The following is a 17,072-nucleotide window of genomic DNA, read 5'->3' on the forward strand; positions in this document are numbered from 1 at the left end:
CTGTACTCACCGTCTCTACTCCCTCCCTCTGCAATTACCCTTCAGCTACAGTCCCATTTATTCAGCAGGCAAATTGGACACACTCTTGTGGGCAGCCCATGGGCAACTGCAAACTCAGCACATCAAAAGTTATCTCATTATTCCTGCCACCTACCTAAATTTGTTCTTCTTTTGGATGCCACATCTCAAATTCAAGGCAAAAGTCTAGAAGTCATACTACCCATTTAAATACCTAAATACTAGACATCTAAAATAAGTCATAGTGTCCATCTTCAGTGCCAGTGTTTGAATTCAGGCCTTCATCATCTCTTGCCTCAGCTTTGGTAACAGATCCCCTAGGTCCCTTCCTCCAGTCTCATCTCCTTCAAATCTGGTCTCTAGAGTGCTCTCCTCTGATGCAAGGTGCCAAAATTGCCCAGCCTAAGTCTCAGTAACTCATTTGTCACCTCCAGCAAGGGATCCCTGATGCAGACTACCAACACAAGGAGCTTTTAAAAAACACAGATCAGAGCCCTAATGAGACCTAATGAATCAGAATTTCCAAAGTGAGGCCTGAAATTTTTCTAAATATTTAAAAAAGACTATCCAGAAATTACCATCAGCCAAGTTTGGGCATCACCAGCCTTCAGGATAAATCCAAATTCTGGCCATGATCTGACACCACTACTCCCAGCTTCATCCCTCAGAACACATCATGTTCCAGCAATACTGACTCAGCCAGGACTAATGATTCTTCCAACCCGTGCTGTTTGCCAGTTCTCTGTCAGGAATGTCTTCTTTCCTTATCTGCCTGGGAAATTCCTACTCATCCTTCAAAAACTCTATGCAAGCATCCTCTAGTCTCTTATTTACCCAGTAAATATTGACAAACTAGTAAAATTGTATACATTAACTATGTGCAGTTCTCTGGATACCAATTTTACCTCAACAAAGCTGTTAAAATCTTACTGAAGTCTTACTACACACCAGGCTCTGAGCTAAGCACTGTGATATAAAGATCAGGAAGCTACACTGGTAGCACTGCCTTCAGTAAGCTCACATGCCATTGGAGAAGGAGACATACAAATACAGAAATTAATACAATACAGTGAGGTAAATTCTGTGAGAGTCTGTGGTAGGCTGAATAATGCCCCTCCCCTCCAAGATACCCACATCCTAATCCTCAAATCTGTGAATATGTTTTCTTACATTGCAAAACAGACTGTGTAGATACAATTAAATTAAAGACTCTGAAATGAGGAGAGTATCCTGGGTTATTTTGGTGGGCTCAATGGAAATCATTAGGGTCCTTTTAAGATGGAAGCAGGCAGGAGGGTGAGAGAGAGAGAGAGGGTGGAGGGAGATTAGAAGATGCTATGCTACTGACTTTGAAAATGAGGATAGAGACATAAGCCAAGGAATGCAGGTGGCCTCTAGAAGCTGAAAAAAGCAAGAAAATGAATTCTCCACTAGAGCCTCCACAAAGACCCAGCCCTGCCAACTTTAGTGAGATCCAATTTGGACTTCTGACCTCCAGAAATGTACGATAATATCTGCGTTGTTCTAAGTGACTATATTTACAGTAATTTGTTACAGCAGCAACAGAAGGGTCATACAGGGGCCAACAAAGGGCACTACGGTAGTATACAAAAGTGTCTCTACATCAAGTCATGGAGTGGGAATGGTATGTTCAGGAAGAATTACCCAGAGGTGATGACACCAGAGCTGAGGGAGACTGTGTTTTAAGGAAATGGCTCAGATAAATTCATATGTACAAAGGCACACACAGAGAGCATGCAAAGTGTTTCAATTTGGCAAAGCTATTTGTATTAAACAGTAAAAATAATATCAACAATATGAATTCTGCTAAGAGTAAATACTGTCTGTATGCCAGGCACTATTTTCCAAAGCACTTTTTAACCGTGAACATTTTACAAGTTTATACTATTGTCTTCATTTTACCTATAGGAACACTAAGATTTGGAGGAGTTACGTAACTTTCCTGAGATCAAAGAACTAATAAAGGGCAGATCTAGCATCAAAACCTTGCTGGTGTGTCTTCAAAACCCACTGACTGCCTCTCTAATTTGCGGTGGGGGCCTTACGTAAGGTGGCATCAGGGTAGCTGAAAATAAATGAACCATTAGAAAGATATTCATGAGGTGAGGATCTGCAGAGCTTGGAATATCGTCTTGTTTTGGACAATGACAGAAGATGGGGTTGATGGAGAATCAGACGGCCTCCAAGTTTCTGTGACTGTGGTTTTGCGGCTGCTCAAGGTAAAGCCTTCCTTGACTAACTTAAATTTCTTCTGCGTTACAGATGTGCACTTTGCATAAGCCTCTGATTCCATTTCTTCCTTTTCCGCTAATGGCTGAGGCGGAGAGGGAGGTGTATGCACCAACTCAACTGCAGGCCCCATTTCCGCATCTGTAAAGTGCCTTGACGTGGTTCCAAAACTGGCGGTGCTTCCCGCCGGGAAGCATAAACACAAGGCGGATTCCTCGCCCCACTCCGAGATTCTGACTGAGTGGTGCCGGGATGGGCTCCCCCAAAGTCTCTCAAGTGACTACGATATGCGGCCCGGAGTTAGTGACCAGGCGCTGGAGGTCCCTCCGGGTCCCTCAGGTTCACGGTACTCGGTCCCCTATTCCGTGAAGGAGCCTCCCCTTGCCCCGCCCCTTGCCCCGCCCCGCCCCTTGCCCTCGACCTCCCCCGACGTCGGCTCATCTCCCCTCTTCCAGTCGCTCCACTTGGTCTCGCCCAGCTCCGCCTTTCCCAGTCCCTCTCCTGCCTCCCAAGATGGCTGCGCTGCTGCCGGGCCCGGAGCCGTGGAACCGCGTGAGGATCCCTAAGGCGGGGAGCCGCAGGGCAGTGACCATCCAGGACCCCGGCGCGGCGGCGGGTGAGCGGGGCGCCCGGCGAGGGGCGCAGGCTTCTGCGGACGAGGCGTCCGGCTGGCGCACGTGCGCGCGGTGGGGGCGGGACTTCCGGAGCCCGCGGGACGCTGGGAAGGGCCGCGGCACAAACGGGCCCGGGCTCTGGAAGAGGTTGCTGAGGAGTCTCGTAGGGCTTCTGGCATCGCTCTTCTCCGCTGGACCCACCGTGTCTACCGCAGGGTCTGGCTGGGGCGCCGAAGGCCCAAGCTCCAGCCCCGCACCGAACGGGGGAAAGAGGGGCGGACGCAGCTAGCGTCAGGGAAGAGTGCTGCCCGGGAACGCTCCGTTCACTCAGGCCCCCGAGAGCGGTGGTTGCCCCTCAGTCTTTCCCGACCTCTGCCTCTGAGAGGCTGCGGCTCGGCGCTCGGGCTCTCCGCGCGTACATCTCCGTCTTTCTGGATCCTCCGTTCCTTCTGTGTAAAACCGGGTTGGTTTTCCCTGGCTCCGGGTTGTTGGGAGGATCCGTGATGTCATTTAGGAGAGCGTGCTGTAAACTAAAGTGTTCCACCAGTGTGTGGGGGCATCGCCGTTATTAGGCAGTAGGGCAGTACGCGTTGGGCTCAGGAGCCAGATTGCCTGGGTTTGAGTCCTGGCTCTTCCCTGTGCTGGAGCTGGGGTGAGGAGTGGGGAAGGTCGTTATTTAACCTTTCTGGGCCTCGGCTCACTTTCAGACGGGGATAAAAACAGTACTTGCCTCATAGAGCTGTTCTGATGCAAGAATTAATATTATAGGTAAAGCATTGGAATAGTGCATGATGTGGTAGATAAACACACACGAATGATAGCTGTTATTATTAAATACTTGTAACTTATCTAATCATCACATCCCCCTCGTCAGCCAGCCATCCTGCTCAGTTTATAGATTAGTCTTCCCCCTTACTCTATTCAGAAATTCTTTAACAGGATTCCTCTTAGGCGTGGAAATTCACCAAGTCTCTCCCCACCCCCAAAGACCGCCTGTTCTGGCCTTAAATAGTTGGGACAGTAAGAAAGTTCTCCCATGTTGTGTGTAAGTCTGCCGTTGGGTTACTGCCACTTAGGATGCTACTGCTACCCTTAGAGCCATAGAGAACACATTAACTCCATGTTCTATTCATAGCTTTTCGGACTAGGAGGCTTGTTTTGCTAAGTAAGCACCCCATGTTCAGTCAGACATTCGTTATATAATTTCCAGTTGTTATAGCGATTTCTCTTTTCTGAATATATACTTAAAGTGGTAGAAAAGTATACAACATGTGTCCCACCTTCAAGGGGCTTAAAGTGTTAAGTGTACATGAAATGACTGGCTGCAGAGTATTCATATGAAAGATTATTAAAATCATGATAAAATGTGACGTAAAGATACACATTCTGCTTTAACAGATGTTCTCTTAATGATTTTATGGACTGATATTACCTGTCACCATTTCATTCCTTCCTATGTCACTTCTCACATACTTGGAAACTTAATTATGTTCTTACAGGTGAGGCTGATTATGTTAATTTGTTCTTGAGTTCTTTAAAACAGATAAGGAAAGATGCTTCTTTCAGTATTTTTTATATAATATACTTAATGTAGAAATGCATATTGTCTTACTAAACACCTCTGCTTTAGATCTTTGCATTGCAGCTGTAGTTAAAGAATGCTGTCTCGTTACATTGTCACTGAAGAGCCAAACCTTAGATGCAGAAACAGATGTATTATGTGCAGTCCTTTACAGCAATCACAACAGAATGGGCCGTCACAAGCCCCATTTGGCCCTCAAACAGGTAAGGAGGGAGCCCTGTGTTTAAGACGCAACACGTTCATTTGATGAAGGTGGAGATCATTCTGCCACTTAACATTTTGTTATTTGTGGAAATCGCAGTAAATTACTTGTGATTTATAGGTATTCAGCTCACAGTTGCATGTGGGCTTTCATTTTTTTTTCTCTGAAAGCATTTCAGAAAAGTTTATTTAAAAAGAAACTATGTTTGATTCTTTCCCAGTCTTGTTTCTAGTAGGTAGGTAATATTTATGAAAAATTTTCTTCATTATATGCAATCTATAATAAATTATCATGCCTTTGCCTAAAGAGTGAGTGATTTGATCAAGGCAAAGTTTTGGATTAAGAAACAATTTTCCTGAGCGATATCAAAAAACCAAAATGATAAAAAAGAACAAAGTTGCAGTTTATTTATTGTGGGGGTATATAATCTAGTTGGTAATATATTGAATGAGTATATAATGAGTTGTGTAAAGTGGTTTTCTGTAACTTTTGGAGTTTAAGACAAAGTTGGGCTCTCCAGCTCAGAATACACCACAGAGTAGAGCCTCCTAAGCTGAGTTCCGTATATGCTCATTCATTCATTCATTCATTCATTCGTTGTATTCTCCAAATATTTTTGAAACTTTCTATGTGCCAGGCACTGTGCTTCATGCTAGGTGTACAGGGTAAAAAAGACAGACATAGTCTCAGCCTTACCCATTCATGCTCTCTAGTTGGTTTTCCACTCCCATTACCTAAGGCAAAAAAGATGAAGATTTTTTCATCAAAGAAAGATTTGGAATCATGGTCTTTCCTAAGTTTTCTTCTCTGGGGCAGCTTTTATCTCCTTCTGAGTCTTCAACGCCAAAACCAAAGTTGTAATCCCAGATTGAACATACATATTTCTCCTCCTGGCTTCCCAGTTTTGAATAATTATCCAGTCAGAAAAATTTGGTGTTCTGTTTTCTCTGCTTCTTTCTTTTATGTAGCTCTCCCATCCAGTCAACTGATCAGTCAAAACTTTCTCTGCATCTAGTCCCTTTTAGTCCTGGCTGTCATCTCTTTTTTCAGATCTTGTCAATTTTTAGTTGTCTTGCAGTTCTGATGGATCTTTCACCCTCCAGTCTTTCCTCCACTCTGGCATATTCATGTGTACCAAAGCCAGATTAATCATCCTAAAACACAGCTTTAATTTTTAATGGTTCTCCATTGTCTCCTGAATAAAGACTAAACCTCTCAGATTAACTTACAAGATCTCCCATGATCTGGCCTCTTCAGTTTTCCTTAGCTGAGGCTTTTCTCTGGTCTTAATTTTCATATACTTTGTACTCCAGGTAGCCTGAACTCTTCGTGGGTCCTCCTACTCTGTTTCTTTGCTCACCTGGTCCTGTATGTTTACAGTGCCCAGTCCCTCTGTCACTTGATCCTCATGTCTGTGGCCCTTACAGACTGTTGAAATTTAGTACTTGATAGTTTACTATCTTGTTTTAATATTTTTACTGTTAGAAATCATGTTGCTTCAGAAAAATTGTAATCTTGAGAATAATCTTATACTTACTTTGGTCCTCTTTATAGCATTAAGCATATCCTGGCATATAGTACAATAAGTTTTTAGTCATAACCTAATTTGAGAAATTTATTTGGCTGGATAAATTTAAAATTTTTAACCAGAAGCAACTGCTTTGGGCTATGGGTTTCTTTATCCTTAAAAAAAGGTATTCTGTGGTATTCAGTGTATTTCCATACTTTGAAATTTTGTATTTCTTTGTTTTCCTGATCACATCGGCAGCTTTGTCTGTGTTACACATACACATGTGATTTTGAGCTGCTCTTCCACTTTCAGGTTGAACAATGTTTAAAACGCTTGAAAAAAATGAATTTGGAAGGTTCAATTCAGGATCTCTCTGAGTCATTTTCTTCTAAGTAAGTGGTCCCGTTGCTTTATAGTGGGCTTTTTGGTGGGCTGGGAACCCACTGTCTTGCTGTGAACAGGCTTTAGACTTCCTTCACTTATTGTTAGAATATGACCAATTATACCTTAGCTGTACAGATTTTGTTTTAATAAAGGGCCGTTGGTATTTGCGGTAATCTCTCTTTGTTGGCCTGTGGGAGGGAGTGGTGTGACACTGAAATCTGTGTCATGATAGATTATTTTGAAACATAAGTGTTAGTCAACTTCAGTGAGACATTATTAAACATAACTACCTCAAATTGAGCTTAAAGTAAGTCTGCACTTGAAAACTGCTATATAAGTGCTTTATATTTAAGAATGAAAGTAATGTACTTTTCTATTTTTGTCAAGTGAAAATCAGCCTATAAATACCAAAGCATGTGTCATCCCTAGCCAACCAGTGGTGGAATTGGTGTTGATGAAGATTTTGGGAGCCTGCAAGTTGCTGCTTCGCTTGTTGGACTGTTGCTGCAAGACATTTCTGTATCCTTGAATCAACTAAAATACCTTCTTCTGAATTGGAATTGTTTGGATAAATTTAATAGTAGTTCAGTTTGAAAGCTAGGGAGAGTGTAGGAGTTACAACTTATGGCAATTCTTAAAATTTTGCTCTTTGACCTCCTTTTCCTAGGAATTGCCTGATATAGCCATTGCCAGAGACTTCTCTATCTAGTATATATTACCCAAAGGACATTGACAGTTAGGAATTCTTAATCTTAGAAACTAAACCTTAGAAACTCTAGCAGTTTATTAATGAGGTCTCTAGCAGAGTGTGTGTATTACTTTATGTTTAAGCTTCCATGACTTAAATAGAACATGTTTTAAGGTTTTAATTCCTTCAAGAAAATTCTTTCTACTTCCAGTCTGTTTTTTTCATAAATGTTACTTAAAAAAACCTAAATTCCTTTAATTCTGTTTTCCAACTTTAACTTGATTCTCCAGCTTGACTGTGAAACACCTAGGTTTGCAAGAATTCATTATTTTAAACCTTGTGATGGTTGGGCTGGTGAGCAGGTTATGGTATGTATGTACGTACCTCTGAAATCCTTCATTTCTTTTTCATTTCTCTAACTCAGAGTCCGTTTCTTTTTAGTAGTTTTCATATTTGCTTTCCCGTGGGATGCTGAAGGTGCAGGAATTCCGTTTCTCCATTTGATCAGAGTTTATTTGGAGTGATTGGGAAAGCTAAGTGTTGATGGTTATGTCAAAAGACTAGGCTTTGAATCTGAATCCATGAGATCACCTCAACACTAAACAACTAAGCAAATGAATTCCTAGGATTAGCAGCTGGAATTAAAAAAAAAAAAGTTCCTCTAATCATTCAGCAGCTGGGCCATTTAAAATGAAGGTGTTCCTGGGCAGTCTGTATCATTTGTTTCTGCCATTAGGTTTCTAATTTTTAATGGCAATGACCTTCCTTGTGTTTTCTAGATTCTTTTCTTCCACTTGAACCACCACTGCTTTTTGAGCCATAGTTAGTTGATGTAAAGAACACTGGTAATACTAGTTGCGAACCAAAGAGGCCTTCCCTTGCATCTCACAATATGTGTTATGAAAATTATTTGATGGATAATTAAACTCAAAATCTGCCCATATTCATAAGGAGACCTATTTTTGGCCATTTTAAACAATTGGGGTGATTAGCTCTAACTTGAATGAAAACCAAAAAAAAAGAAAATTCTCTCTAAACCTTGCTTTGATATCTTAACGTGGATATTTCAATTACTATTTGCAATCATCATGTTTTTTATTCTGCTTGGTTTTGAAGCTAACAATGTTAGAATTATGAATCATATTATTTTAAAATGTCAAAGCTTCATTATTCTTTCCTGTAATGAAAAAGCTTTGATTTTTGCTGATTATAATACATGCTTATTGTAAGAAACTTTTAAAAAATAGAAAAAATGCAAAGAACCTGAAATTTGCCTAAAATCTCATCTAGATAAAACCACACCTAAGATTTTGATGTACATCCTTTGAGATATCTCTCCATGTAGTACCTTATTTAGTTTTATATAACATTTTGTACTTGGATTTTTCTGTTTAGGCTGGACTAATCTAGCTCTTTGCAAGTATCTGCTGTAGCATTTTTTAATCTATAGTGGCAGATTGACAGGCATTATTTTCAGCTTTGAATATGTTATGGTTATTATGTAATCTGCAAATGATAATTACTGGCTAACTCATGAGCTCCTAATTCTTTCTCTAGGGTTCTCTATAAAGATGTTTTAAAAAGGCTGGTTTCTTTATATGAGCCATTGTTTGGATTACTTCAGGAGGTCTCCAGGATTCAACCATTGCCTTACTTCAAAGGTTTTACCTTTCCTTCTGATATTGCTGAATTTTTAGGAGAGCCCTATTTTGAAGTCTTTAAGAAAAAAATGCCTACAGCTTTTGCAGCCAAAGGAGTAACTAAACTGCTAAATAAACTATTTTTAACAAAAGAGCAATCACAGAGGTCCAGCGAAGAAACTTTACTCAGAATTTCCAAAAAAGCTAAACAAATGAAGATCAATATACAGAATAATGTGGATCTTGGACAGCCAATAAAGAATAAGAAAATCTTAAAAGGTAATTTGCTTTGATATGGCACATACTCTAAAAAAACAAACAAAATTTTTGAAATTATAATGTAGTCATGCATTGTGTAGGAAGAAATTCAGCATTCTCTCTTATTTTTAATGCACAGTGATTAGAGAGGTATGGTAATATCTGTGTTTTCTAAGCTTGAGCATATAAAGTTATTTGTTTCTGTTGTTGCTTCATAGTTCTTTGCCTGCTGAATTCCCTTTGTTTCTTTTGCAGTAATTTGGCAAGAAATGTTGTGCACTTAAGAATTTGTTGATTTGAAAATAGTATGCCTAAGTTTTTATATCTGATCTTTCCATCTCCACAGAAAAGTCATCAGAATTTGATGTGAGGGCTTTCTGTAAACAGCTGAAACACAAAGCTATTCAGGTTTGTCTGGCTTATTATTTTTTTTTTTTAAACAAGAAGTTTATTTAAACAACAAGACACTTGACTTGAAGGGAAAACTATCTAGGATTCATTTCTTTTAGAGTAATTTATCCCTACTTAAAGACAGATTGCCCTACATGTAACAGCTACATATAAAAAAGTTATAAAATTGTCCTTGGTTTTACAATGATAAATGAAAAACATTAAAATTCTCCAATCGAATAAGGTATGCAAGAATTTTTATGTTGTTCTTTTTTTGTTAAACAGTGAGAGCAAAATAACTTACTGGAATATAAAGATAAGAGCTGATGAGCATGCCACTAATGGAGAAAAGGGAGTATTTTCACAGAACCAGTATTTTTCCCCATTCCATCTCCATTTGATGTTGATCAAAATACCATTGGCCATTTAGTTTAAAAAAAATGCAGTATGCTTGTGCACATACACCAGTTACTTTATGTACAATAAAGGAATGGGGAAGGGGAAAATGAAAGAATAGAGAAACTATACTGGAGTAGTCAGGATGTGATGGAACCAAATTGCAGTTTTCTAATTGAGAATGTCTTCTTGGTCTGGAGGAACAGAATTCTGGAGTAAAGTAGCACGTTCCCTTTTTAGTAGACACCTCCTGTCTGCTGCTGGAACACATCAATTGTATCTTCATCCTCCATTTCCAACTGTGCAGGTGTGTCTGTTTCATTGATTGGCTGGCCGTCAAATCGGAATCTGATCTGCCTCATTGACAAACCCTGTCGTTCACAATAGGCTTTCATTAGTTTACTAAGTGGTTTATGCCTCTTAATCTTAAACTGCACCACAGAACCATCCTGCCCCGCCACCTTCAAATTAATATGATCATTGTTCTCAGTCTTGACTCCTTTCTTGGGCTTTTTGTCGGCCATGGCGAGCGCCGGAGTCTCCTCAGCTGCTGCTTCACAAAACAGATACCAGGTCCGCACCGAGCACACAAGCAGCACCAGGAGCGGCAGAAGAAGGAGGCACGTCGTGCGCTCCCTCCCCCCACCCTGCGTCTGTCTGGCTTATTTTAATATAGCTTATGATTTCTGCTAATTTGTAGAGTAGATGCCACTTACCAAGGGCAGAGACTGAATCTTACTTCTGTTTTTATCCCCAGCTCTAAGTGTAGTGCCATCTAAGTTCTCAGTCTGTGCTTCTGAATGGAGGCATTCCCAGGGGATTTGAGTGCATCTAGTTAATTCAGTTAATAGAATGCTTTCAGAAACATTTTACTAAGAGTTTTGCTAGAATTTTAAAGTGATCCTAGGATCTATCACAGCAGTGGATTGTATTACAGCTTAAGAGTCTGGGCTTTGCGTCAGACAGAAATGGTTTGAGTCCTGGCTTTGGTATGTACTAGCTCTGTGACCTTATGTAAGTTTCTTGACCTGTCCATACCTCTGTTTTCTAATAACAGTATGTACCTCATAGGGTTGTGCCAGTTTTAGTGCAGGTGAAGTGTTCAGCACAGAGTCTGAAGTGTGGTAAGCACTTACTTGACGTTAGATGTTAGCTGCTTTCATCATCTGTATCCTCATCCTTTGTCCTGAGGCCTCTATTTCTTTCTTCTTGTCAGTGTTCGAGCTTTCACGTGATTCCTCTCCTTGGCCAGTGTCTGTAACTTCTGTTTGTTCTGAACCTGACATGGATAAGTACATCAGTGTCATCCCCTTTCATCAGTAATTTCTTGACTTCTTTTACCCTCTCTCTTTTCAAAATTGTTTTCTTCTGGTTTCCTTCATGGGTTATTTCTTTCATTCTATTAAAGAATTCTTAATCATTTCTAACAAGTCAGTATTTTCTTGAAGGTTTACAAGGTTCCAGCTTGCATTTATATTTTGTCCACTTTACAAGTTCCAGAGGAAGACATCATCATTGTCATAATACTTACATTGCATTTACTCTTTGCCAGGCATTGTTCAATATGCTTTATATGTGTTAACTCATATAATCCTTACAAAAGCCCTGTGAATAGGTGCTATTATTATTGTGTCCATATTTCAGATGAGGAAATTGAGGCCTAGAAAGGATAAGAAATTTGCCCAGGCCACACAGCACATATGGGGCAGAACTGGAATTTGAGTGCAGGCAGTTTGGTTTCATAGTCTTTATCCTTTATCATTACACCACTCCCCCGAATAGTTTTGTCAGCTCTCTGTTAATAACTATGGCTCTCTGTGACACGTGAAACTTTCTGCAGTCCATCCATCTTTCCTATTGGTGAGCTGGTTCCAGCATCTCCCTTATTCATGACCAATCACTACTGTATTTTTAGCATTTAGCACCAATATGCTTAGCTTGCTTTTAGGTCAAACTGTTATGGACCACCAACAAAGTATTGATAGGTCTCTGCTTTCATATTTTCTACTACTTTATGTTCTTGAGAGTGAGAAATTTGGAAGAAGGTAAATTTTGAACAGAGGGTGGAAGCAGACCCAGTAGGTGGCATATTTCAATGAACAGTAAAAGTTGATAAAATTCAAACTTAACTTGATATAGAAAGATGAGGTTGAAGAGACAAAGGTGCCACATCAAAAGATGGTTGAATTGAAATTGGAATTGTTGCTCAGTTAAGTATTTTTAACATATATTTAGCAATCATCCCCATTTTCACGTTTTCAAGAACATTTATGACCCATCATTGAGGATGATTACTCAGGATACAGAAGTGAGAAATAAGCTGTGGCGGTCAGAAGTAGAGGAAAAGGGCTCATCAGTGATTTTTTTCCCCACCAGTCTTTGACCAGTACTTAATTTAATCATGTGGAGTTTTATTCTTACATACAGGTTAAATAAATAGACATGTATGTAAATATTTACATTGTTACCTGTGTACAACTGAATTCAGCTATAGATGGGACCTGTTGTAGCACAGAGGGTGAAAAATCTTGTATTAGGAGCAGTGAATAAAAAACTTTTTAAGAAAAAGGAAGGAAATTCCCTGGTGGTCCAGTGGTTAGGACTCTGTGCTTCCACTGCAGGGGGCACGAGTTCAATCCCTGATCAGGGAACTAAGATCCCACAAGCTGAGCAGCACAGCAAAAAAAAAAAAAAAAAAAAAAAGACAAAAGGAAAGCATAGTGTGCTGAAAAAAACTTTTTTCCTTCTTTTATAAAGACACATTTTCAAATTTTGATGGTCTGTGAGTCAACTTTGTTATGTATTTGTAAGTGAGCAACAATCAAATATATATATATTTTTCTCATCGTTCTATATTTCAGGAGGACAGCTTTGAGTTTAAATGTTCTCAATCCAAACTAAAGGCAACAGAATATTCTTCTCAGAAAGAAATAGGAACTCCCTGTGTAAAAAGTCTTGTGCAAAGATTCCGAGAAGCTCTGACTTTCATACAACTCTCTGAAGAAATCCAAAGGGCAATTCTGTGGTGTAGAAGCAAAAAACTCAAGGCTCAGACTACCTTTCTGGGTAATAAACTTCTTAAAAGTAACCGGCTTAAACATTTGGAAGCTCAAGGCTATAGGTAGGTATATTACAAAAAATATATATATTTCTTTAGTTTTTCTATTATCATTTAAGGCAAAAGTATATATATTCAAGTTAGCCTTTTTAATGTCAAGTCGTCTGGGGACTAAAACTGAGAGCTACTCAAAGTGCAGTTTTGTTAGCTACTTTCATTGCGCAAAGCTATATATATCATTGAAGGAGGAAAGTAAACTTGCTTAATTGGATTTATTCATTTATACTCTTCACCATTCCATCCTTTCATTCAAAAAATATTTGGAGTGTCTGTGGTATGCTAGCCCTGCAGATACAACAATCTGTAAGACAGATTTAATCCTCGTGGGGTTCTAGCTCCACCTCTAGTAGGAGAAATGCCCAGTCTGCCTACAGCTTCAATGGGATGAGAGTGTAAGAGCAGAAGATGCCTGCCTCCTACAAGGTCACAGATTAGACTCCGGGATCAGGGTCAGATAATTTTCATTCACAGGAGCTAGACTCTCCATCTACTGATTTCATCCTTTTCCTGTGATTCTTACAGTCACAGAACTGCTTAAGGATGGTTATCTTTGACTGTGAGCCAGTACTGCTTGAAACAATACATGAAGTTAGATACTTTAGAGTTTTTTGTTTTTATTGAAAAAATAATAGATGCCTGTGGTAACAATTTCAGACACAAACAGCCATAAAGGTCCTCATTCCCCCTTCACAGATGCAGTTACTCTGACCAGTTTTTAATGTATCTTTCAAGAAATACTCTGCATCCAACTATAGTTTCTTATCTGTAGTTATACTCATGTCAGTAAGTCCCCTACATACCAACCTCCAAGTTGCGAACTTTCATGGATGTGAATGTGCTTCGCATGTCCAATCATGTATGTTAGTTCATGTGTCTGGCATACATTCATGTGCAGCTTGCCCTGTGTCTCCTGTCAATGACGATCCTGCAGCTCTACCATCTCCCACCTCCTCTCCCTCCTCCAGTCAGTAACTCTTCTTGCTGTTCCCTTGATGCCAGCCCCTGTATGCCAGCTGTTGTACTGTACTGTTGTACTTTTCAAGGTACTGTACTTTAAGATTAAAAATGTTTTGTTTTTTATGTATTATTTGTGTTAAAAGTATTATAAGCCTATTACAGTACAGTAATATATAATCGATTGTGTTAGTTGGGTTCCTACGCTAACTTTGTTGGACTTATGAACAAATTGGACTTCACAAACGTTCTTGTAACGGAATTTGTTCGTATGTAGGGGACTTACTGTATCTATTCAGGGCTTTATAATGGTTCCCATGGATGAATCAGTCTGAAATTTGTTAAATTGTCTTTAAAAATTTATGGAAAAGATATCCCTATTTCAGTAAAAATATGACATATATTGAAGGTTTTATATCTCCCACAGCAAGTTTTGATTAAAAGCTGTGGGAGAAATTAAGTGTTTTAACACTACATTCTAGGGTGGAAACAGCCTAAGATAGAGCTGTTCTGTTCAAGATTGAGTTTAAAGTCAGGGGTAGATGATACAAAGATGATAATTAAAAGTTAATGCAGAGGATAACAAACTGGTGGTTGTTTGATTAAACCATTATTCTGCACCCCACAAAAATATAGTGCTTTTTTGTTCTCCCCTGTTTTGCTGTTGCAGTGATATATTTGTACTACATTTTTAAGTTTACTTATGTCCATAATAACTCTGTGAGGTGGGTAGTATTATTCACATTTTATGATGAGGAAATAGGGGCTTTTACTCAGGGTATTAGAGTTGGAGACATAGAATGCAGTGTAGATCCTCTGATTCTTCTGTTTTCATTCTTTCTATTTCCATTTCAGTTGGGAAATACACCTATCCTCTCCTCACTTAAAAATTACTGCTTACAGTAAGACAAAATGATTGGGAAACAGAGATCATGAATTACTACATTAAAATGGGCTTCCTGAAAGTTCTATATTTGTTTTAAAAGGAAGAGGATAGGGTAGGAGGTATAGACTCATGCTCATCTTTTGCAATCTATCACAAACAGTGAGGCAGTCAGCAAGGTACCAGTCAGTGTACCTTGTGGCAGTGTACCCTATTCAGAAGCAAAACACTTAAAATAACCAGTCATTTGAGTTCTGAATTCCCAAATTTGAAGATGATACATGAATCACAATTAGGGTAGCTCAAGGCTGTCATTTTGTCTGTGCCAGAAGCCCTGTTTTCTCATTTTACATAAGCTCCCTCTTCACTTTTACTCCCTTTTCCTTGTTCATTTCCTGCTGTAAAATGAAGCTGTCAATCCAGATATAGGTTGATGCATCCTAGCAAATTTTCTATTTGTGATTCATCTTTTCCCCAGTTCCATTCCTATTACATTATGAACAGATTAGCAATTATTAGGGAAGAGCTCTGGCACTAAAACATGGAGATATCTCACCATTCAGGTACCTTGCTAGTTGCAGGAGCTACTTTACTTTGGAAACATAATGGGGACACATTTGCCCACAATCTAAACCAGAGGGAAGCTGTGCTCTGAAAACAGATTAGGGTTGAAGCTCCTATTTCCGTATTTTTCTTATGATTCTGGAGTTGTACACAGGCATAGGACTTATAAATGTATTTTGGAAGTTGGTAAAAAGGAGACAAAAGTTTCTGAGAATATTTTTCTACATCTTAACAATCTCCAATTTTTCCTCTCTATGTCCTTTAAAGTTTGCCAAAGAAACTAGAGTGCATAAAAACATCCATTTGCAACTGCCTTCTTCATGGCTCAGGTATCAAAACTTCAAAGCATCATCTGAGACAAAGGAGAACACAGACTAAATGTTCAGTGAAACGAAGGAAACCACAGAGAAAGCTGCAGTCGACTCTTTTAAAGGAAATCCAGCAGTCCCCTCAAAAGAGTGCTACAGAGATCATTAAAGGGAGACTCTCCCACCCAACAGTTGATAGACCTGATCTCTACCCTCACAATAAGCAAGTATTGAGAAGAGTTTCAAATTCTGTCATACCAACTGAGAAACAAATTCATGAAAATCTTATAAAAAGCAATGAAAATGAAACTGATTCTTGGACAGTGATGCAAATAAATAAACATAATACATCAGGAACCACTAAGGAGACAGACGACATTGATGATATTTTTGCTTTAATGGGAGTTTAGGCACTCATGTGAGACTTTTAACTGATTAACCAACTGCTCCAGTGTTCTGCTGTTTTAAGAACAGCTGAGATCTGGAAAGATCTGGAAGTACCACTTGGACTCAGGAGCTGCTTTAGTCCAACACTGTACAGCAGTTCATTTTAGTTCAATAAACACATCATAGCTTTGTGTCATTTAACTGACAAATATTTGACTATTAAATAGTCAATTTTGGCTTAACCTAAAAGGTCACTTTGGCCTTAATGGCTCCATTGTAGGTAAGTGCCCTCCTGAACAGCAAGGTTTGTAGCTTTTAATAGTTGTGCTGTCTTCTGTTTAGAACTGATCATCAAAGTTTTGCCAGTAACTTATTACCAGGGAGTGGTCACAACCATTATTTCACTTCATTTGTTAATCTCATCTCATAGGAAAGCATATTAAAATGCTTTTGGAGTTCTCCAAGTTTGTGGGGGCTTTTGTTTATTTATTTTGGGTGCTAGTGATTGATTCCAAATAAATTTTTTTCCAAAAAGGATGTAAGGTAACTTATACACAAAGCATAGGTGAGAAAGTTAAATGAAAAAATAAAGCTAAGGAGACACAAAATCAGTCAACCCAATGAGGCTAAAAATAAATTTATAATTTGGTGCTGATGCTATCATCTGATATATTTGTATGTTGCTCATACAATTGCTCTGAGGTGAATCTTACATATTTTCAAATAATGAAGTTTGAGATATCTTTCAAATGTTCTAGCTTTCTAGAATTAGGTTAATAAGCTATTTGTTAAGCAGGTTGTAGGTTAAAGTTTTATGTTTATATATAGTAATTTATAGAAAAATAAAACAGTGCCCTGGTATATACTGCATCCTTCTTTTCCTCAGCCATCCTATCATTTTTTAGTTTCTTTTTTGTTCTTTTATC

At 39.1% G+C, this 17,072-nt stretch overlaps 2 protein-coding genes across 9 annotated transcripts; one reads left to right on the plus strand and one right to left on the minus strand.

The window, feature by feature from the left end:
* The first annotated feature begins 2,737 nt into the window (after positions 1 to 2,737).
* Positions 2,738 to 16,962, plus strand: NEPRO (nucleolus and neural progenitor protein). Of its 8 annotated transcripts, none has more exons than XM_057696512.1 (9): positions 2,738 to 2,884; positions 4,513 to 4,667; positions 6,489 to 6,568; positions 6,948 to 7,079; positions 7,539 to 7,616; positions 8,806 to 9,167; positions 9,493 to 9,554; positions 12,794 to 13,053; positions 15,719 to 16,962. In XM_057696512.1, exons 1-9 carry the CDS (start codon positions 2,782 to 2,784, stop codon positions 16,167 to 16,169), a joined length of 1,683 nt encoding a protein of 560 aa, XP_057552495.1. In that variant the 5' UTR covers positions 2,738 to 2,781; the 3' UTR covers positions 16,170 to 16,962. The 8 variants fall into 8 exon arrangements, with proteins under 8 accessions (XP_057552495.1, XP_057552501.1, XP_057552502.1 ...); XM_057696518.1 differs by lacking the exon at positions 15,719 to 16,962 and adding an exon at positions 13,946 to 15,693; XM_057696519.1 differs by lacking the exon at positions 15,719 to 16,962 and adding an exon at positions 14,016 to 15,693.
* On the minus strand, positions 9,791 to 10,489 carry LOC130829928 (small ubiquitin-related modifier 2-like). The gene has a single exon (XM_057696524.1). The coding sequence runs from the start codon at positions 10,454 to 10,456 to the stop codon at positions 10,169 to 10,171; it is 288 nt and encodes a 95-aa protein (XP_057552507.1). The 5' UTR covers positions 10,457 to 10,489; the 3' UTR covers positions 9,791 to 10,168.
* Positions 16,963 to 17,072: the final 110 nt, after the last annotated feature.

Source organism: Hippopotamus amphibius, chromosome 10 (assembly GCF_030028045.1).
Source record: "Hippopotamus amphibius kiboko isolate mHipAmp2 chromosome 10, mHipAmp2.hap2, whole genome shotgun sequence".
In the NCBI taxonomy this organism is placed as follows: domain Eukaryota; kingdom Metazoa; phylum Chordata; class Mammalia; order Artiodactyla; family Hippopotamidae; genus Hippopotamus; species Hippopotamus amphibius.